Raw genomic sequence first — 23575 nt, 5'->3', positions numbered from 1 at the left:
GCTTCATTTTTTATATCCATAGGGAGGCTATTAAAATTTTAATGCTATATAACGCACTCCTTTTTGATAGCACGATAGACTTGCCGATGGAGTATGAAAGTCATTTTCTGACGTGTATTTATACTATGAACTGTTGAATTAGTTACAAAGTTTTCATGATTACATACGAGGGAGATTATTAATAAAAGAAATATACTGACAAGCCATGGGCATTATTTGTAGCTTTTTTAAAATGGTCCTACACGATTCCCTAGATTTAGCACTTACTATTATTCTAATTAGTCCTTTTTGTAATAGGAATATACTGTTACTATCTGTGGAAATTCTCCAGAATACCTATTATTCCAAAACTCATTACCGAGTGGAAGCATACAAACTACAGTGAAACCTGTCTAAAGCGGCCATCTGAAGTTACCTTGTAAAATGGCCATTTTATCAGGTGGCCGCTTGATTAAGGTTGCGGTTTTTTATGAATCAGCATGAAAATACTGAATTTCATTGACTTTTTAGTACTGTGCGTGTACAACAATCATGCATATTAATGTCAGCCTCTTCCATTCTTGCAACTAGCCTTTTCAAAACTCGCTTGCGGTACCTCAGTTTAAATGACTGGATAATACCTTGATCAAGGGAATGGAGGTGTGATGTATTTGGGGTAAGAAACATCAATTTCACGGATCACATTGCGATTTTGTCGTTTAATCTTGGAATTGAAATCGCATTGCTAATTCTCAAACAATGATGATGTCATCCAAGCTTTATTGTTGGCAGTCCACTTCACCCCCAATAAGTCCATATCAACATTTTTCAGACATCTCGGTTTCAATGATTTCCCTATCATTAAAGTGGTTCTTTTTCTCCTGCAGCATTACAACAAAAGAACAGGGTTATTCTGTCTTGCCAACTTCCCCCCTTTACACTCTTTTTTCTTAAAACTTAAAGTTTTTCTGGGGAGGGCCCTGAAAAAAAAAAAACCTATTTCGTCAACATTGTAAATGTCTCTGAGTTCATATTCAGCAAGAATTGAAGGTAGTCTATTTTTTCCATTCTTCAATAACATTGGTTGCAATATCGCCTCCTTCACCAGACAGAACGAAATGCAATGTTATGCTGTTTTCTAAAGCACTCTAATCACCCATTACTAGCAACAAAATTGCTTACATTGAGTTCTTTGGCAATTTCAAGAGCTTTCTCTTGAATCATAGGCCCACTTGCTGGCAATTTCTTTGCCCTCGCACACTTGAATCATTTGTAAACGAAATCATTCACATTGCCAAACACAGATTCTCTCTTCCTTTTTTGGCCACCACGCATATTTTTCTCCCATCCTTTTAATATTGCATCTTTATTCTTAATTATACCGTTTATTTGTGTCCTTCCACATTCGAATATTTCTGCAATTTTTCTAGCAGATGTTCCCTTCTCACTTTCTTTAATTATTTTTCGTCTCACCTCTAAACTTAATACTACTCTAGATTTATTGTTAGGCATGATTTCTCTCTCAAACTAACTTCACAGTTTCTCTGAATCAACTGAATGAAAAGAAGAAAAATTCGTAAAAGCTGTTCCAAATAGAGGAAGATAGAAGAGGAAAGAAAAAAAATTCGAATGGTTAACTATTGACCTGAAGCATACTGTGACATTTTCGATAGAAAACGTCCGTGTTTCAGTCCTTTAGAAACGAGTAAGAATTTATGGCTGTGCAGGGTCGAAGTGGAAAGTGACAAAAGAGTCATAAAACAGTAACCAACTAACCCCAAGATATGGAGGGAGTACTGTTGTACACTTAGCTATTGTCCTCTAACCATCGAAAAAATAGGTCAGACAGTATCTGTGAAAAGATTTTCGTTGGACAGTGACCGTTATAGTCAGGTTCCAATCCCAATAGACCCCAGCCACTGGCCGGCGCATGAGGTGGCCGCTAAATAAAGAGAGAATTTGTATTGATCTTATGGAAAATGCAATTGGTTCCAGAGAAAATTGGCCTTTTGGCCAGGTGACCATTTAGATGAAGTGACCGCAAAGGCAGGTTTCACTGTATGTTGTTTTTAAGGTATTGATACTCATATTTACTATCTCTTGCATAGATCTAATAGCAAAACATGCTGAATTTAGTTTAGGAGCAATTTCTTTAATATAATTTTCACAATGTCTTGTCATTATACTTCATATAATAACAAATATAAAAACTAATACACATATCGACGGGCCAGTTCAAAAGGGAAACACCTCAAAATTTAAAGTTTTGCGAAAGCTGCACTTTAAAGATCCATGCTGTGAAAAGTCCAATTAACACACTCTAATTTGAAACTTATGCTGTATATGAAACGTCATTAACAGAATTTGGAGTAAAGGATCCTGACATTTCAAAAGAATTGGTCCGTCATTGTACATAGCTCAACTTTGATTGTTTGTATATTCTTGTATCAGGTTTTCAAAATATCAATCTTTATGGCTTATAATTCAATAAATATGAAAAATAAGTTATATTTGTAACATTTGTTTTTTTTTTTTTTATTGAATGGTAAGTTATAAAGATTGATATTTTTAAAACTTGATACAAGTATATATGTAATAATGGCTCATCTGAAAATCAATATGAATTGTAAATTTGATTGTTTGGTTTTCAGAATGTTTTTATTAGTACGTTTTAGTGCGTAGTTTTTTCTTTTTTTCTACTTTATTGTGTTTATACTAGTAGCCGATATTAAATTAATTTCCACAGAATCGTTTACAGTGAGTTACTGCTTGTCATGTTTGCCATTAGATACCTCTGGTAATGTGATAGACAAAAATTATATTTAGCAAAATTTAATTTTGACATCAGCGAGAAATTCAGTATATTTTGTCCAGAATCTCTCCTTCAGGAGCAAAATTCATTTGTGCCGTATATATACTTTCATTCAGAGAAAGGCCTTACTAAATATTTAATTTATCTTTAAAATCCGGCTTCTTGGATATGAAGTCAGACATCTTTGATCTATACTTCATTTTTTATACAGAGGGAAAGTAACTGCCAAATTTTTAAATGGTCGCATTCCCGCTAGTTCAAACAGAGCAACAGTATAGTAAGACATAAGCAATCTATTAATGTCATTGCCCTGCTACTCTGACAGCTTTAAAACTTTTGATGGGTACTTTTATTCTGTACGAAAAATTAAATAGGCTACCAGTATAAATTTCTATCTGTTACCAAATCATAAGTGTTGTCAAGATATACATACCAATATATAATTTAGTTTTTAGGATCTGAGGTAGGTATATCATTTAATTTCCAGGATGTTACTTAGTTTTAATTGTTTTTAAGACATAGGTACGGTATATCATTTCATTTTTAGGCTCTGTTACCAAGCCTTAATTCTCCTTAAGATAATTATAGATATCTAATTTAATTTTTCAGGATCAAGTAATGGGATTTCTACTAGATATCTTCAGTTTCCAGAAATGTCGGTATACTACAGTGGAGGAACTTGCACAAGATTTACTAAGCCACCTTAGATCAAGAGCAGAGGCTGTGAATCAAAAGGTTTCAATACCAACCAGTGCTAGTGGTGCTATGTAATATGATATTCAGATTCAGTGTAAATGAAAATTGCTAGATATGCTAGTGTTAAGTAGACAACATTATAAAATTCTTAACTGCAAACGTTCTAATAATAATTTGTAGTGATCTTTCTTGACACTTTAATGCAAAATCCTTTGCAACATTTTATTGTGCCACGTGTTATTTTAGGAACATTGTAGCCTCTTTATGGCTTGGTTTTATTATTTGTCGATCTTTTATAGATACTAAATAAATTTTATTTTTTTAGGGTTCTTTTTAAGTGCAATTCCATTGTTTGTGGTAATAGGGGATAATTAAGTGCTATGAAAATATAACTTTTATTTTCTTCTTTGAATTCTGAAATTATAATTTGGACCGAACTACTAAGGCTATCTATAATGAATAAATTGTAGACCAATTATAAAATTCATAAGTAGATATGTTGTACTGTACCGGTATATTATGAACAAAGCATTATTCCAGATGTGTACTGGTACATCATTAAGATTGTGTAGCTTTGAATTAGCTTACAATCGTTTACCATTCCATTGATTTGAGATTGAATGGTTAAGGAGAATGTAACAGAAAATGCAGTTTATGGGAATTATATCCCGTATATACAGAGGAATAGTTTTGAAACTAGCAACTATAGATATTACGTATAACATAATCACACAATGAGCTTAATGTGACAATGGTTGTAATGTATTTGTAATCATGTTTGTGCATAAAGTCAAGCTTGCAATTTAAACTAAGTATTGTATTTTGTATTGCAAAGGAATTGTGTGATTATGTTCATTATTTTGTCGCTGCAATTTGAAGGCTTGGATTGGAATAATTGTGATAAAATTGGTTTTGTTTCTTGCTTAATTTCCATTATACATTATATACGTTTATAAATAATTTCTTAAGCATATATTTACGTGTGGTATGTAAATATAATAAATTATATGGTAAATATTATGGTGTGAATAAATGCGTATTCATGAAAACGTAGTTGCAATTTTATTTAACGAAATTTGACAAAAAATGGCCGCTTATTACTTAACCATGTTACATTTTTCAATAACCATGGCGAATGTTGGCTAACCTGGAAATCGTCATTGGACAACTCGATGCTCAATTGTTTGTTTCATTATCATTTGCAACAGCTGGATTATGGCGAGTTCATCAAGGTATTTGTTTATATTTATAATTTTTGGACATATTGTATTACTTTCACATAAAATACAAATTGAAAATTTGTGTACAGAACTTAAGATGTGATAGAATTTTATAATTAGCAATTGTAACTCTTCCTCCGCATATTAATTGTTGATTGTGTCTTGTATATATTTTCTTTTAGATACGATGCTAACAAAATATGCTGCAATGCACATCCGGATGCACATCTGATCGAAGATTACCGAGCTGGTGATCAGATATGTTCAGAGTGTGGACTTGTAGTGGGTGACAGGTTGAAAAATTATATATTCGTACATATACATGTTTAATTGAGGGCCTACGTGTATCTGCAATTTACGATGACACTACGTATTTTTTTTCTTTTTTTACAGGGTAATTGATGTGGGTTCTGAGTGGCGAACATTCAGCAATGAAAAAGCCGGGGCAGATCCATCTCGTGTTGGTGGGCCCGAAAATCCTTTACTCAATGGATCAGATCTGTCAACAATGATTGGACCTGGACGTGGAGATGCTTCCTTTGATGGTTTTGGAGTTTCAAAATACCAGAACCGGAGGACTGTAAGTAACAACATGAATACAGACTCATAAATACACCCGGAAGAGTTTGTTATATCCTTGGCATGAATACACTCGGAACAGTTTGTCATACTCTGGCTGAAATTTATGTAGTAATATCTACAGACTGTCAGCAACAAGACACTTTCTTAGCATTAGGCAATAGGATGCTTGAAGGAGGGATGCATAATAAATTACCATTATTACTTTGGTAACATACCTATTTCTACCTGAATAAGAAAATTAGGCCTATAATTTACAGTATTTTTTTTTTACAATTGTGTTACCAAAGAAAGATAAGGTGTGTATACTTACTTGGATTCTAGTCGAGTCGTGCGTATCGTAAACAAAAGACAAGATAAGGGTAGAAAGTTTGCTGTGAAAATATGTAGTGAATATTTTAAAGCGACATTTAGTTAGTCGTGTAGTACTGATACACAAGCCTTGTGAAAGTACTTGCCTTGGCAACGTACTGTATGTTGAACATTGTTACATGTTAGTTTCATTTTGGAGATGCCGATAAGCTTAATGTTTTACAATGTGAATTTTTTATTTTCCACATTTGCTTATCTTAATGTTTTTGGGTTTATATTAACGTTTTCGATACTTAGCGTGTATCATCTTCAGATATGTATATCAATATGTGTTGTGAAGACCTAGCCTCTTATTGTGTAGTGGGTTATTCACGTGCGTGTGACCTATCATGATTTCTTAATTTAGCTAAAATTACTATAAATGTACTTGATGCAGTGTGTGGTTGCTTGTTATGATTCTGTTAAAATTCTTTCTTTTGAAAGCACACATAGGTAAATAGGAAATTATGTTAAAACCAATATTGTGACACATAAATATAAACAAGTAAAATATACACTATAAAAAACACTGTAAAACACTGTAAACACTATAACACTTTTATCATATTTATGATTGGCTGTGTTAGCCTGTTGTGTCGTAAAATTGGGTTGTTATTGCTGTTCTTGGTTAAAATACTGTCTTTCTGACGCACTTTCACTGATTATCTGTAGTATGGTATTGTATGTTGTTGGAGTTTTTTTGTAGGCTTATTGTTTTTTAATTTTTGTTGTTCATGTTGACTATTGTGAAAATCATTGATGCTGTTACTGTATATAAGTACTTAGACGTATATGATACAAGATATTTTTGTTGAGTCCGTATATCTAGTACAGCCGTGCGTGTAATTATAACTGATGTCGGAGTGTTCCTGTGTGGTACATGGCTGAGACTAGTAATTTTAGCTAAATTAAGAAATCATGATAAGTCACACGCACGTGAATAACCCACTACACAATAAGAGGCTAGGTCTTCACAACACATAATGACATACATATCTGAAGATGATACACACTAAGTATCGAAAACGTTAATATAAACCCAAAAACATTAAGATAAGCAAAGGTGGAAAATAAAAAATTGACATTGTTACATGTTCTTAAAAGGCACATAATGTAGTATGATAAATTGCAAATCAAAATTAAATACAGTATACAATAAATTTTTTCCCCTAATGGCGGAAACTTGTCTGTTCGTCATTCACCTATATGAAGCCAGTTGTTTAAACCTATTTACCGACTAGAGTCATTGCCTAGGGTGCACCATAGAAGACTGGTCTGTGATACACCTGCGATGGGATGAGATTATGGTGGAGATTTGTTGGGATGCCACAGGAGAACTGGAGCTCCCAGAGAAAACCTCTTTGTTACCTGGACCATGGGCTTCCCCAACACAAGTCATAATAAATCCGAGGCACCCCGGTTCCTCAGGATTATGAGTTCTTTGGGGCGCACTTCCGAACAGGGGCAGCGGCATTTCCTCTATAATCTTTTCGCTGTAAGAAAAATCCTAATATAAACAATAGCACGTGACTGAAGTGAGGCTTCATTGGCCGCTGTTTGGCGCCATAGATTCTCAGTACATGTTCCCGCCTACTGTTGTACATTCTGTTTCATGTTACACATTTCCCGTTACTCGTCAAGTGGACCTAACCTCACTACTATGTATTCGTTTGCTTAGGAAACATTTACTTTATAATTACTGTAATTAAAACTCACTTAACTTATTATATACATTTAAGACTATTTGTTTTTCTCCGCTTTTGAGAGGGTTTCCACTCTTATGTTTAATAACCACACACACCGAGGATGCAAAAGCTATGCGAGCTCAACTGACGCCAGCTTATTACAAGAACAGACTACCTCGGTATTACTCTTGGTATTCATCCGCGTTCATAGTACATAACAAAATATAAAAGTAGCTTTTCTTTTACATAGCGTTTTACATATGAGTGAAGTTATATGTTTCATCGTATTTAACAACTAGAATTCAATTTTTTATTTTAAAATAATACAAGATTATGGTTTCCAAATACGAACTATATTTTCCTGCGTCATGTGAGTGTTTCGGCTGGGAGCCAATCACGGGTATGACAGCAACGTGCTTATGTTTACATTAGGATTTTTCTTACAGCGAAAAGAGTATAAGGTTAGAGCCCAGTTCATGTGTGTGTGTATTAATCGTAAATTAGGGGCTAGAAAATATTGAGAATAGAACGGATGTTTATATGACATTTTGGTAATTTCCTAGAAGACGGGCAAAATCCAACATGGCTGACGAAAACTACCAAAAAACTTTCTGCCAATTATGAAGTCCAAATGTCACCAAACATCACAAAATCAAAGATGAAAAATCAAATATACATTCATATTTTTAAAGAAGAACAAGCCCCCCAAAAAAATGAAAATATATTTAATTTTTCACGTTTGATTTCTTTGGCGTTTGGTGGCATTCGAACTTCATAGTTGGTAGTACTTTTCTGGCAGTATTCGTCCGCACTTTACCCTAAAAAATCACTAAAACACAAAACAAAACATAATAATTTATTACCTTATCAAATGAAATTCAGTTCTCATCAATGTCTTCAACGACAACCACTTCACTTCCAGTATAAATGACACAGGCTTTAAGGTAATCTAAACTTAAACCATGCAGACAACAAAGAATTAAACCAACACTTTGTTATATAGTTAACTTTGCACAAATGAACCATGTGTTTACACTAAATCAAATTCTCTTCGAACACTTATTACACCTTAACTTATACAGAAAATTCAGTAAATAAATCCTTTAAACCACACAAAAACAGTTTTCTACTCAACATTCAACACAATCCTTATTCACCAGCTAAAAAACTAAACCAAAATAGACACTTCACTTCACTTCTGGCTTAACGACACTACTGCCTACTTAAAAGGCTACTGTGTCATAATTTCAATATAAAAAAGATCCTAGTTGAATAACGTAGTGCTTGGTACTATTGAACATATTTGGATACTTAAAATTTCCTAACAGTATTGTTAAAATTTTAATAAGTTGAAAAATAATCTAATGAAGTATTTCTTAAATCTAATGCAGTCAAAATAGACACAAAATTTAATAGATAAATTTCAGAACACGGATTCCTTCCTTTCCCTCTTACTTCAAAATTCCAACCTTGTGCACACAAAATAAATTATTGGCACTGAAAAGTGCCTTTTCGTAAGCATGATGATGCGCATTCGACAAATGCAGACAAATCTACAATATAACAACACTCACGTCAAACAACCAAGAACAACTGACGTCATTATCTATTCAAAATTAACGAAAATTCTAGAACAAATAACAGCTATAACCAATCAAATCGAAAGTAAATCACAAGAATCATAAAATGACAAATTTTCAATAGCTTTAGTCATCAGACACAACATAACACGTCTCACGTCAAACAACCAAGAACAACTGACATCATTATCCCTTCAAAATTAATGAAAATTCTAGAATAAATGACAACTATAACTATTCAAATTAAAAGAAAATCATGGCGACACCTAGTATAAAAAACCTAGCACTAACATATAAAAGTCACTAAAAGATCACTAACATTTAACTCTGAAATAAAAAAGTTGGTAATACTTACTATTTTCAACCAAGCGCCCGTCTTCTATGATATTACCGACATTTTTTCCGATTAATACACACACCTAAACTGGGCTCTAACCTTAGGGAAAATGCCGCTGCCCCTGTTCGGAAGAGCGCCCGTTCTTTGGAGTGCCGTGACGACTTATATACATTAGGAACTTTTCAGTAACAACCTAAACTCATTAGTCATTGCCAAGTTATTCTGGAGGCTGTGGCCAAGTTGAATTTGCAGAAAGTATATTCTGTCAGCCTTCTAAAATTTACACATGATATAACCTACCAGCTGTACAAGGTGTATGGAGTGAATCAGTTTGAAGATTTTATGAGACTTCAAAACTAAAACAATATTATCAGCTTTTATAAACCATAATTGAATATACAGTAAAAGCCCTATATAGCACGATTGTTGGGGGACATACTTAACCCCCACGTTATGGCTGAATCGCGATATATCGGAAGTGATTATAGGTCCATGTGTTAAGGAAATTTAATGCACTATAGCTCTATACATGAATTTAAGTAATGTAATATGTACTGTAATATAAACTACTCACCAGTTATGCAGTTTGTTCCATAAAACTTGTTATTGTATTGTTTTCCCTGATTTTACACTGACTTAAAAAGTCTGTAAATTTTATTAGACTGACTAAATCACTGCATTTCTTCTCTGCGTATTGTTTTATATTAGCAAAATGGAGGAGACGAACACTGTTTGGTTCATTTTGCCTTTCCAACAGAGACAATAGGCCTAGATTATTTAGATGAAATATCACTTCAGTAACACTTGGAATATTGTCTTCCTCTTCTACAACATTTTCTTCACCGCCATCTTTATGGTCGTTTTCTTCATTTTCACCATCAATTTGTACCTTCTGAAATGCCGCATTCCCGTGACAAGTTTGCCTTTGTTTCTCCGCTTTTTACACAGTCAATTATTTTAAGCTTTTCGCTCAGTGAATATGTTTTTCATTTTTGAGACATTGCTGCACTTAACGTTTAATTAAAATAAGACTCAGAACGTGTGACACAGATTAAAACTGAACAACTTAACACTCAGAACATGTGACAGAATAAAACATGGTACAGCTGTCAAAAGAAAAAGTGGCCGCTCTCCTGAAACAATGTTCCCTTCGGGTATCTTCGTTAGAATTCGGAGACAGGCGATGTTACATGTTGTTGGACCACGTTGCCTGTTATCTACAGTTATAATTGAAGTATTCTGTGTGTTATCGATAGCATAATGGTAGCGTTCAGGCTTCTTATTCATGAGGTCCTGCGTTCGACTACAACCACGTGCTTTTTATGTTCTTTTTTGTTCTGTTTTTGAGAGAGACAAACTATACATAATGGCTCCTTTCTCTTTTACGATTATTTTAGTAATTAACATCAGGTTCATTAATATTTTATGCCATGACTTTATCATTATGATATTGTGGCTGCAAATGGAAAGAAAAAAGATTTTATTCTCAATAAAAATATCTTTCGTGGCATAAACAAAACAAATTTACTGGCGTCGGCCTTAAAACATTCAAACAATTAAGCGTTCAAAAAACAAAACAAAAAGCCACAATTCAATATTTAGTCTATCTTCCTCTTATCTCGATCATCTTGCAGTCGAGTGGGCTAGGAATTGACTAGTCTTTGCAAATAGCGACTGTTTTTAGACACGATGTTCCAGGCATTCTGAACATACATACATAAGTGTTCTGTCCACGGGCAGGTCTTTCATTGCAAACCCAGCAATCTCCAATCTTTCCTATTTTCTGCCTTCCTCTTAGTCTCCGCATATGATCCACATATCCTAATGTCGTCTATTATTCTTTTCAACCAGAGACCCAACCTTTTTATCTTTCTAATCAGTTTCAGCATCATTCTTTCTTCACTCACTTTTACAAACACAATTTTATTTCTTATTCTATCTGTCCACTTCACACGCACCGTTCTTCTCCACATTCACATTTCAAATGCTTCAATTCGTTTCTCTTCATTTCGTCGTAACTTCCATGTTCCTTCCCCATACAATGCCACACTCCACACAAAGCACTTCACTAGTATCTTCCTTAGTTCTTTTTCCAGAGGTCCGCAGAAGATCCTTTTCTTCTATTAAAAGCTTCCTTTGTTCATGTTTGCAGTTTTTCTTGGGAAGGATAGGCCTAAATGCGGTAACATCCCGTTGCTTTCCGCACACCACTATCTCTTTCGCATCTTATTAAATTCCAGGGGGCCCAAGCGTGGAGATGAGGAGAGTGGATTTGACTAATTGGGCCCTCCGGACTTCACCGAAAGTCACGGCAAGGGTTAAATATTAATTCTATCAGGATGTTTGACCCTATCAGAGATCGGGAAATCTCAATTAGCCTTTGCCCCCCGCATCCTGGACTAGCTTCTACGAATCATCAGAAAATCTTAGAGTGTGATTGGGCCAATTTTTCCGAAAATGTTTCCACACTTTTGCCCTCGTAGCTCAGCGGACGAACGTCGGAATTTAGATGTCAACGTCTCAGGTTCAATTCCTCGTTACTCCTTTTCATTTTATTGTGGTTCAAGATAGTATAATGTAATAATACAAAAAGAAAAACTAATAGCAGTATTATGCAACTGGATTTTTCCAAACCTAATATTAAATTTATGTTATTTATGTCGCTAAAGAATAATTACAATATAAATAACTTGAATATTATTTATACAGTATCACTAAAGGACGATAACACAATATAAATGATAAATATCGGTTTGTTTAATTAATATAAGATATTATATAATACGTATTTAATTATCTAAATAAAATAACCTATTTTACAAAGAAAGATGTTTATTTGTGTTATAATAATTATCTACATAAAATACAGATTATTTATATTCCGAAAGAACAATAACAATATAAATAACTTGAATATTATTTTATAATGCTAATGAAGGAAAACAATATAAATGATAACTTGAATATTATTTATATCGCTAAAGAACGATAACAATATAAAAAACGTGAATATTATTCATATCGGAATTTCACAGATTTATTACAGATGTATTTAAGAAATTGTAGAAGAATAGTAATTAGTAACAGTGTCCTATTTATTCTTCTTGGAACCATATTTGTAACTTTTAAAAGTGTGGTTACTATGTTGAAGTGTATGTGTTGCAACGGATGCTTGATTTGTTATGTATGTGAGTCAGTTATGGGATGCTTGATGTCGTCGCAATGTCGTAATTATAGTTTGATTGTGTTTGTGTGACTATTGTGTATTATTTTATGATGTATGGTACGGAAATCTGCATATTTGTGTTATAGAAGTGTTACGTATGTGTGTTGTTAATGTTTTTGTATGTTTCAAATTGATAACTGATATTTGTTTTGCAATCGCAATGCCTAATTTACGGATTGTTTATGTTTTGTTTACATCGCGTAAGCTAATTTAATTTTCTTTTCTATTTCTCTTTTTGCTTATCTTTTTTGTGTATAAAACTATAGCCCTAACATACATATGTAAAATAGGGCTAACCACCATTGGAGATACAATAATAATAATTGTTATTCATATCGTTATAAAACGATAACAGAATAAAAATGATAACTTGAATTTTATTCATATCTCTAAAGCACGATAACAAAATATAAATAACGTGATATCCATCAAGAACATTAACAGGATATAAATGATAATTTGAATATCATTTACATCGCTAAAGAACGATTAAAAAAATAAAATGAAAACTTGAACAAGGCCCGAACCCAGAACCTTTGAATCATTAAACAAGCACTCTACCGCTGGTCTGCGAGGAGCAGATATGGAACACTTTCGTAGTTCCGGAACTGCTTGTACAAGCACATGCATCGTGTAACATCGCCGTGACCCGAAGTGGACTTTGAAAATATTCGCTGTTCACGAGTGCGGCCACTTTTTTTTTTGACAGCTGTACATTATAACTTTTACTTTACAAGATTTCAGAAAACTAAAATAAAAATGCGTTCATGATTTGTTAATGCGCAAATTGTTTCCTGTTAAGCCTGCAAAATCCCTTGGAATGCAGTTTTACAACCCCGAAGAAAAAGTCATTGTCAACTAAAGGCTGTGCATATACTTGCTGAGACAGCATGTTATACTGGAGAAACACTCTATGTAGTATTATCGTGTACATTAATTTATTTTTTTAAGATTTATTTCCACTAAAAGTACTGTATATTTTATTTTTTTTACTGAGGGACATACTTTCCCCGCGTTAAGTACGAATTTGCTGTAAGTTGTACCACGCTATTTTGGGCTTTTATTGTAGTTGCGTAAAAGGGATCCAACCCACAGAAAGTTTTTTTGTTCTTCTTTCCAATGGCAGCACTTCAATGTAGTTATATGTAAAAGGAATCCAATCCACAGAAATGTTTTTTTTCTTTCTGATGACAGTAGCTATGTAAAAGGAATCCAACCCACAGAAAGTTTTTTCTTTCTCCTTTCTTTCCGTTGGCAGGATTTTGGTATAGTCTAGTTCCCAATAATCCATAAACCTCTTGCTTCCCAGTATCAGTCGCATCCACTAGATGATCTTATAGCTATGCAGCATGCAATATGCTTCCTGTCCATCTCTTCTTGTAAATCGCAGAGCATACACAATGGATCGGTCTGGATTCCTATTTGGTGCAGATGTTTTGCTAGACAATTATGGCCTGTTCACAGAAAATGGAAACTAAGATTTTTAAGTTCGAAGTTTTTCTTTTGTTTCAAAATTTTGAAGCAGATTTTTTTCTACAGGTGTACTAGGATATGGGTTGGGTCATTTTTGTATAATATATGATTCTTTCCTGCTCCTTGATAACATTATGTAAAAAGTTGTGATTTTGTGTTTTGGTTTCCTTTTGCATAACTGCATCCAATTTAAATATTTCTGCTTATAAAGTTTCTTTATGTACTCTGAATATGAATTACACATTATATCTTTTAAGAGGATACGATTTCCATGTCCACACCTGTAGAATAACGGTCAGCGCGTCTGGCTGCGAAACCAGGTGGCCCGGGTTCGAATCCCGGTCGGGGCAAGTTACCTGGTTGAGGTTTTTTCCGGAGTTTTCCCTCAATCCAATATGAGCAAATGCTGGGTAACTTCCGGTGCTGGACCTCGGACTCCTTTCACTGGCATTATCACCTTCATATCATTCAGACGCTAAATAACCTAGATGTTGATACAGCGTCGTAAAATAACCCAATTAAAAAATAAAAAAACGAACGATTTCCACAGTACACAATTTGCTGGTACGAATGTCAATCATTCTAGTTTTAACAAAAGCTCTAGGCCAATATTATAAAGTACCTATCCAAAATGTTATTCACAAAAACGCTAACAAGTGAGTGTATTTTATTCCATTATTGTGAAAGACTAATGTATAAACAAAGATTGCTCTACCATGCATAGTTTCATGGTATTTCTTTAAATTTACCAAAAAAAAAATAAACAAGGGTAGAACTTGCTTTTAAAGTAAGAACTTGAGTGAAAAACAGGAGACATACAGAGAATAAGCAGATGGTACACCCACAACTACTGCCTTCAACTTTGTGTGTGTGTGTGTGTGTGTGCGCGTGCGTGTGTGTGTGTGCGTGCGTGCGTGTGTGTGTGTGCGCGCGCGCGTGTGCTTTTTGTTTTTTTTTTTTGTATCACAACATCCATGTTGTGTTCCCCATTATATAATCCTGCAGACACAAGTCATGGCCGCCTGTGACATAATATCTTTCATGTCAGGGAGTAAGAGTATAAGTCAAAATAGCTAGATTTCAAGGTCAGAGGTTTGAAGTTTCCAAATCAGTGACAACATAAACTCGTGAGGATTTGAAATGAGTAAAACATAAAAATATTTTGTGTATCTGATTTATTTGCATTGCGTAGTATTTTTTTTTATTCTCTTTATTGCTAAATGACTTGCATTTTTTTTACTTATATTTATATTTCTATCTATTTACAGTCATTGCACACAAAGTGTTTTAAACTTAGTCCAAAATAAAAAAAATTGCAAACAAATTTATATTAAAATTTGCATTAAAATTTACAAATTCTCATATTCAGTTCTATTTATTATTTCATACATCCTTTGATATCTCTGTAGCTTGAGACCTAGGCCTATATCATTGTCTTTGTTAAAAGTAATACTGTAGCTTCCCAGGTAATCGAATCCTTGTACTTGTTCTAATATTGGATCTTAAATTACAATCTTAATACATATTGAATATTTTCCGTGGAATGTCATTATATATGTTTTATTTATTAATATTCTAAGATCATATTCTTTTCTAGTTAGATGTAAGAGATGGATTGATTTTCGTAGTTTATCTTCAGTTTTCCATTAGTACAACATCTTTAACATTCGGAAGTATATTAATATAGTCTTTCTTACTAATTTGGATCCGTATTGATGTTTTTTCTTTCCATTTTCTAATGGTATCATCTATATAAATATTAAAAAGAATGGGTGACAGAGTACATCCTTGTCATACACCCTGATTATTAAAATGTTTTCTCTGTGTAATTAAAGATGTCAAGTATAAAAAAATGTTCCACTATGTAGACTTTTTATGCAGTTTACTAAAGAATTTGGGTATCCTGGTTTTACCATTATATTCCACAGGCAATTTCTATGAACTCTGTTGAAGGCTTTTTTGAAGTCAATGAATGTCATGTAGGTTGGTTTATTAAATTCAATTTTTTTCTGTATTATCTGACACATAGTAAATATATATTACTATATCACTGGGCGGCCGGGTAGCTCAGTTGGTAGAGCAGCTGGCTACGGACTGGAAGGTCCGGGGTTCGATCCCAGGTGGTGACAGGATTTTTTCTCGTTGCCAAACTTTCAGAACGGCCCCGAGGTTCACTCAGCCTCCTATAAAATTGAGTACCGGATCTTTCCCGGGGGTAAAAGGCGGTCAGAGCGTGGTGCCGACCACACCACCTCATTCTAGTGCCGAGGTCATGGAAAGCATGGGGCTCTACCTCCATGCCCCCCAAGTGCCTTCATGGCATGTTACGGGGATACCTTTACCTTTTTACCTTTATTACTATATCACTACATGATTTTCACTTTATAAAACCACTTTGTTCTTCTAGCAGTAATCTTTCTGTGATGACCTTAAATCTGTTATTTAATACCCCTGCAGATGTTTTGTAAATTATGTTTAACATGCCGATTCCTCTATAATTTGAGGTTTCATTACGATTTCTTTTTTCAAACAACGATACAACTTTTGCTGTATGTCAAACTTCTGTTCTGGAATTTTCGAATTTAGCCAGCAGGAATTGAACAAAAGTAAAATTCCAAATTGAAGCAGTGATCCTCCATGTCTAATGAATTCAATATGAGGGTGAATAGGGACGAATTTTTACTATATTTTATTTCGTTGTATCAAAGAATAAATATAGTAATGAAAGTGTTTATTTGTTCATTCGTTACGAATAAAAACAGAAACATTTTATTAAATTTAGTCTTTGACCCCATATTACAGTAATTAAATCTACACGTATATTGATATCTTCTGTTGTAATTTCATAATAACTTATTGCTTCTTTTCTGAAATAATAATGCTCCAAATTAATACTGTGTATTGACTGAAGTTCGATTGTACAATAACTTAGAGAGTTATTCTTTAATTTAGTGGATGTTTCACATCTCTGTTATATTTCATTGCAATTATATAATCTTTCAAAACCCAGTATGGCTTTATGATTACACTGTATTTCTAATTGCTATTACTATTGGTCTTCCTAATAATTTGTTTGTAGTTGTTTGCTTTGCAGCTTTGGAGTCAACCAGGAACAGAGTGTTCATGAAAAACTGTTCCTTCGTTACAGTAACTGGAGAGTTATAAAATTTTAACATTAAGGGGAAAAGAAGCCGGGAACTGTTTAAAGAGTGTTTAATGGAAAAATGTCTTGCTTTCCAGATGAGCAGCTCAGACAGAGCATTAATCAATGCATTCCGAGAGATCACCAGTATGGCTGATCGTATAAATCTGCCAAAGACAATTGTGGATCGTGCTAATATTCTTTTCAAGCAAGTGCATGATGGCAAGAACTTGAAAGGTCGATCCAATGACGCCATTGCTTCAGCCTGTCTGTACATTGCATGTCGTCAAGAAGGTGTACCGCGAACATTTAAGGTGAGTTACATGTTACTAGGTCACCTATAACATACAGAGTGAGTAAAAAGAGTAAAAAAGTATGGAACAATGCTTGTAACTTTATTTCTAATTTTATGAAGAAACTATGTATACAAAAGTTGTAGGGTATCAAAGAAGGAATATTTTGAACATGTTTTCAAATACTATGCTTTTCATTTATAAAGAGTGTGCCATTGAGTGTTTTTTTTTTTTTAATGGCACCATGTACTTGTTTCTCCATTTTTGGATTCTTCAGGTCTCAGTATGTACAAAATCATATTTTGTTTGCCACTTATAAAACTATTGTTTTCTAAAAATTACCTCCTTTGATGACAATGTACGTGTACTGAACAAAGAGAAATTTTAATGCTTCAGTGCATCAATTTGAGGGGACTTTGGATTAAACTGATTTGTTTTTCTGTCATATCTGCCATCACTAACAACTAACACTTGAAAGTCACCGGTGTGGCTCAGTCGATTAAGGCACTTGCCTGCCGGTCTGAAGTTGTGCTCGGGCGCGGATTTGATCCCCTCTTGGGCTGATTATCTGGTTGGGTTTTTTCCGAGGTTTTCCCCAACCGTAAGCTGAATGCCAGGTAATCTATGGCGAATCCTCGGCCTCATCTCGCCAAATACCATCTTGCTATCACCAATCTCATCGACGCTAAATAACCTCGTAGTTGATACAGCGTCATTAAATAACCAACTTTGAAAAAAAAAAAAAACACTTGAATATGACAGGTGTCTGGCGACCAGGAAGACAGTGACAGGAACCATAAAGGCAAATCCTGTTAAGGGTCACATGTCCTTGAAGCAAGTAGAGTTCTGTTGTAACACATTCCTTGTACAGAATGCCAAGATCGGTCAACATGGGTATGAAAGAGGGTAGACGAAATAACGAGTAAATTTCTTTAAGAGGGTGATACCAAGTGAAAAGTGAAACACTGAACATGAAAATCAAGTAAATTGGAAAAAAAAAACTATCATTCTTTTATCATTCTATGAGGGTTTCTTTAAAATTTGACCATTATTGCAATGATGGCTAAATCTTATTTATCTTTGCAACAAGATTTATTATTTTATCGGATTTTGTTGTATGGAAGTTTGACTGTATTAACAACATACTTATTTAAACTGATTAGTATATAACATTCATTCATTCAGTGTTCTGCCCAAGGGCAGGTCTTTCACTGCAAAGTCAGCTTTCTCCAGTCTTTCCTATTTTCTGCCTTCCTCTTTGTCTCCTCATATGGTCCATTTATCTCAATGTCATCTACCGTTTGATATCTTCTTCTGCCCCAAACTCTTCTCCCGTTCACCATTACTTCCAGTGCATCCTTCACTAGGCAGTTTCATCTCAGCCAGTGACCCAACCAATTCCTTTTCCTCTTCCTGCTCAGTTTCAGCATCATTCTTTCTCCACCCACTCTTTCCAATACAGCTTCATGTCTTATTTTGTCTGTCCACTTCATACGTTCCATTCTTCTCCATATCCATGTTTCAAGTGCTGGATATTTAGGCCTAAAGGAAGAAGTGAGGGATCAAGTTAATAAGGCAGCTGTTTCAGGATATCTTAATAGTTACATCTGAAAAAATAATTATTTAGGAAGAGAAACGAAAATCACAGTATATAAAACAGTGATGAGGCCAATCATGACTTATGCTGTGGAAACTAGATCAGACACAAAAAAAAACAACACAAATTATGAATGTCACAGAAATGAAAGTTTTAAGAAATGTGATAGGTAAAATCAAATTGGATAGAGTACGAAATACAGAAATTAGAAATATCTGCAATATTCAGCCTTTTGAGAAGTGGACTGCTAGAAGAAGGGATGAATGGAATAAACATATTGAACGCATGCCATTGAATCGACTAGTAAGAAGAGTTATTTGCCTTTTTGAAATCTATGAATAACTGATGTACTGTGCCTTTATACTCCCATTTTTTCTCCAATATCTGTCGAATACAAAAAATCTGATCAATAGTCGATCTATTATGCCTAAAACGACACTGATGATCCCCAATAATTTCATCTACGTACGGAGTTAATCTTCTCACAAGAATATTGGACAAAATTTTGTACGACGTCAACAAAAGTGATATTTCTCGAAAGTTACCACAGTTAGTTTGTCCCCCTTCTTAAAAATAGGTACAATTATGGACTCCTTCCATTGTTCTGGTACAATATCCTTTTCCCAAATAGCAAGTGCAAGTTTATAAATTTCGCTAGATAATGCCCTTCCACCCTCTTGTATTAATTCTGCTGGAATTAGATCGATACCTGGAGACTTGTACTTTTTCAGATTTTCTATCGCAATTTCGACTTCTGAAAGTGTGAGTTCGGGTGTTTAAGGGTGTTTGAGAATAAGATTCTTAGGAAAATATTTGGGGCTAAGAGGGATGAAGTTACAGGAGAATGGAGAAAGTTAAACAACGCAGAACTTCATGCATTGTATTCTTCACTTGACATAAATAGGAACATTAAATCCAGACATTTGAGATGGCCAGGGCATGTAGCACGTATGGGCGAATCCAGAAATGCATATAGTGTGTTAGTTGGGAGGCCGGAGGGAAAAAGACCTTTGGGGAGGCTGAGACGTAGATGGAAGGATAATATTAAAATGGATTTGAGGGAGATGGGATATGATGATGGAGACTGGATTGGTCTTGCACAGGATAGGGACCAATGGTGGGCTTATGTGAGGGCGGCATTGAACCTTCGGGTTCCTTAAAAGCCATTTGTAAGTAAGTAAGAAGAGTAAGAGATGGAGTGACAAGAGGGAGAAGAAGTCCTGGAAGACCTAAAAAGAGCTAGAGCGGTTCCTTATCTGCTGGAACAAGCTGATAAGCCTAGAGGAGGAGGAGGAAGAAGAAGAAGCAGCATTTTACTTAAATCATATCTTCCTTTTCTCTCTAGATCCTCTATTTCTTTACATTTCTCTTTCATCCAGTCTTCCTTTGCTTTATCAGTTTCTCTTCTTAGTTCGTTGGTTAGTTTCCTGTAGTTTCTTCTACCTTCTTCTATGTTGATGTTTTTCCACCTTCTCCAACATTTTCCCTGTGACCCAAGGTTTCTTAATTCTCACACCTCCTGTGTATCCCATTGTTTCTTCTACACTGTTGTCTGCATACAGCTTTTTAAACGAATGCAGTGCCCATTAATATTTTTAGGTGTGGATTCTAATCAGTGTATAGGCCCTTTCAATTGATGTTAAATATCTTACTTCTGAGATTATAAATATCTTTTGTGGTGCTTTTACAGGAAATATGTGCTGTTAGTAAAATTAGCAAGAAAGAAATCGGACGTTGTTTCAAGTTGATTCTGAAAGCTCTTGAAACTAGTGTGGATCTTATTACAACAGGGGACTTCATGTCACGATTCTGTTCCAATCTTGGTAAGTATAACTACACTTTTATGAGTTGTTTTGAAAGTAATAGCTTCTCTGTCTCTTGAATGCTGTGCAATATTGGAAATGAAATTTTAAAATGCCTACGTCCTGTACCCTTTTCCTTGAACATTTATCAAGCCTGTGTCCTCTAAAAGTCTCCATTGATCTAGTTGAGTAATTTCTTTATCAGTGTTAATCAAATTATCAGTGTCAGGGAAACACTGCCCTCGTAATCAGTCTCTCATTGTACACCGATAGATGTAAATTCAATTACACAAGATCAGAACTACACTCACTAGCAAATTTATACGATCAGTTTTGTTTCATTGCGAGTTAATTAAATTAATTCTTATCTGATCACAAGTTAGTTCATATCTAATCACATTCGTCTCATTTGGAATGCTAAGAGATAGAATCTAACTCATTGTTAGAATTCTTACTTCTATTTCTTGCTCCTTTTAACAATGGTAGAGAGGAGGTAACACCTGGTATGCTATTGGTGAGAATGTTTACATTTCATTGATACAAAAACATTTCCATTCAGGATTATATGTTCTGTACCCTGATAATCAGTTTGTATTCAGTGAAAATCCACAGAAGTTATGTACGAGGGGGATCCAGGAAATAACGACCGTTTTGTTGTAATAATTAAAAAATATATATTTATTTGAAAAAACAAAGTCTGTTACATAACTGAAGCTTCCTTTACTTCTCTACATAATCACCACCTACATTTAAACATTTGTCATATCTGTTCACTAGCTTTAGAATTCCTGTGTTATACTCCTCTGCCGCCAGTTCATTAAGCCAGGTGTTCACTGTCTTCTTCAACTCTTCATCACTTCCAAAACGCTACCACCCAGAAAGTCTTTCAGCTTAGTGAAAAGGTGAAAATCGCTAGGAGCAAGGTCTGGACTATAGGGCGGATGATCAAAGATTTCCCAACCGAATTGATCCAGCAATTCTCGAGTTGAAGCAGCAGTGTGCGGGCGGGGCGTTGTCGTGAAGAAGCACAACTCCTCTCGAAAGCATTCCTTGCCTCTTGTTTTGGATGGCTCGCGTAGTTTTCGTAAAGTCTCACAATAACGATTTGCATTGATCGTAGTGCCTTTTGACATGAAATCCAGCAAAAGAACACCTTTGCGATCCCAAAAGACAGTAGCCATGACTTTTTATGTTGAGAGAGTCTGTTTGAATTTTCTCGGTTTCTTGGGTGATGAGGAATGATGCCACTGACGTGATTGGCGCTTGGTCTCTGGGGTGTTGTGAGACACCCAGGTCTCATCACCAGTCACAATTTGATCAAGAAAGGCATCTCCATCTGTGTGATATCGCATCAAGAATGTCAATGCTGAGGCCATTCTCTGAGTTTTGTGTTGGTCACTCAGTTGCCGTGGAACCCATCGTGCACAGATTTTGTGGTAGCCAAGATGTTGCGACACAATTTCACCAAGCAAAGAACGAGAAATGTCAGGAAAGGCAATATGCAATTCGTCGAGTGATGTGCGCCTGTCTTGCAAGATTCTGTTGTTCACTTTAGTCTTCAGGTCTTCTGTGATGAGTGATGGGCGTCTGGGTCGAGTTTCATCGTGGACATTTGTTCGCCCATTGTTGAACATTTCGCACCATTTTCTCACATTTCTTTCATTCATTACAGTATCACCATACACTTCTTTCAATTGCCGGTAAATTTCTGCAGGTTTCAAATGTTGGGCATTCAAAAATCGAATCACACTCCTCACCTCACAGTCGGCGGGATTATCAATCACGTCGTTCATTTTGAAGTAACACAAAATGCACAATGGCGACTTGTTGCAACCAGTACTCACAACATTATGAGAACACATGTTAAGGAAGCTAGTTGACCTTCAAACAAGGAGGGGGAGTCAGCTGCGCAGCGGGTATGCGCGAACGGTCGTTATTTCCTGGATCCTCCTCGTATCTGTATATGTAGGGTTTGTATATGTCTGGTATTTTATGGGATCGTCCCTTATTATAAGGTTGTGTCCTGGCATCCTGATAAACTTCTTCGGGATACAGAATTATCTTATATTTTGTGGATTTGCGTTTAACATCCTTATTCTTATATTTTAACATGTAATTGCCAAGAAATCGAAAGCTCTGGTTCATAAAAATGTCTTACCAATTGGCAATACTGTCATGTCGCGAGAAAAGTATAACTACTGCTTGTTCAGTTCAAAGTGTGTCATGACTCGCTGTATGCCGTCATGTGGCTTGTCGATGAGCCTAGAGAATTCAATCTTCTTACACTTCCGCAGAGGTGTATTACCTATGTGCCAGAGAAGTTGCCTAGCAAGTACGGCGTTCATTCTGAAGAGTACTTACTGATATGTATGGTAATGCCTGGAGTGGCAGGAATGTGAACTGTTTGGAAACACGTACTGAGGTGAGTTTTTTTCTTACTGTCGGGATATGGGGAGAGGGTTAAGACGATTACTTACGTATTTGTTGACATTAACTTCGACGGTCAACATGGACACGGAGCATTTGATTTGTATTGTGGAATGTTGCCATACGCAACTGATGATAACAAACACCCTGCATACGACTTGCCCACGCAAAACACAGTTCGAAAGAGGTCAGTGGCGGCTTCTCAAGGGGGTTGCAGGTTTGTACACCCCCCAGTAATGTTTCTAATCTCCCGGCTTCGTTACTATTAAAAATATATATATATATTTTTTTTACAATTTTCATTCATGACTATCTGCAGCTGGCATCTTGTTTTGTACGTCTGCAGGAGCCTTCGAGCCTCTTGGTTTGCAAAGAT

At 35.1% G+C, this 23575-nt stretch overlaps 2 protein-coding genes across 3 annotated transcripts in view; both read left to right on the top strand.

The window, feature by feature from the left end:
• The window catches only part of Miga (mitoguardin), a 714963-nt gene extending 710427 nt beyond the window's left edge, over window positions 1–4536 (top strand). For both annotated transcript variants that reach the window (XM_069831414.1, XM_069831415.1), the window contains one exon: window positions 3401–4536. In XM_069831414.1, the coding sequence (XP_069687515.1) occupies window positions 3401–3562 (162 nt within the window). In that variant the 3' untranslated portion in view covers window positions 3563–4536. The remainder of the gene's footprint in view (window positions 1–3400) is intronic.
• A 106-nt stretch (window positions 4537–4642) lies between these two features.
• TfIIB (transcription factor IIB) overlaps window positions 4643–23575 on the top strand; it is a 41874-nt gene continuing 22941 nt past the window's right edge. The window contains exons 1-5 of the mRNA XM_069831405.1: window positions 4643–4719; window positions 4890–5000; window positions 5101–5287; window positions 17179–17394; window positions 20661–20793. Coding sequence (XP_069687506.1) covers window positions 4703–4719; window positions 4890–5000; window positions 5101–5287; window positions 17179–17394; window positions 20661–20793 — 664 coding nt within the window. The 5' untranslated portion in view covers window positions 4643–4702. The remainder of the gene's footprint in view (window positions 4720–4889; window positions 5001–5100; window positions 5288–17178; window positions 17395–20660; window positions 20794–23575) is intronic.

This window comes from Periplaneta americana, chromosome 7 (assembly GCF_040183065.1).
Source record: "Periplaneta americana isolate PAMFEO1 chromosome 7, P.americana_PAMFEO1_priV1, whole genome shotgun sequence".
Classification (NCBI taxonomy): Eukaryota; Metazoa; Arthropoda; class Insecta; order Blattodea; family Blattidae; genus Periplaneta; species Periplaneta americana.
The sequence above is the reverse complement of the archived record's forward strand: the minus strand, read 5'-3'. Positions and strand labels throughout refer to the sequence as shown.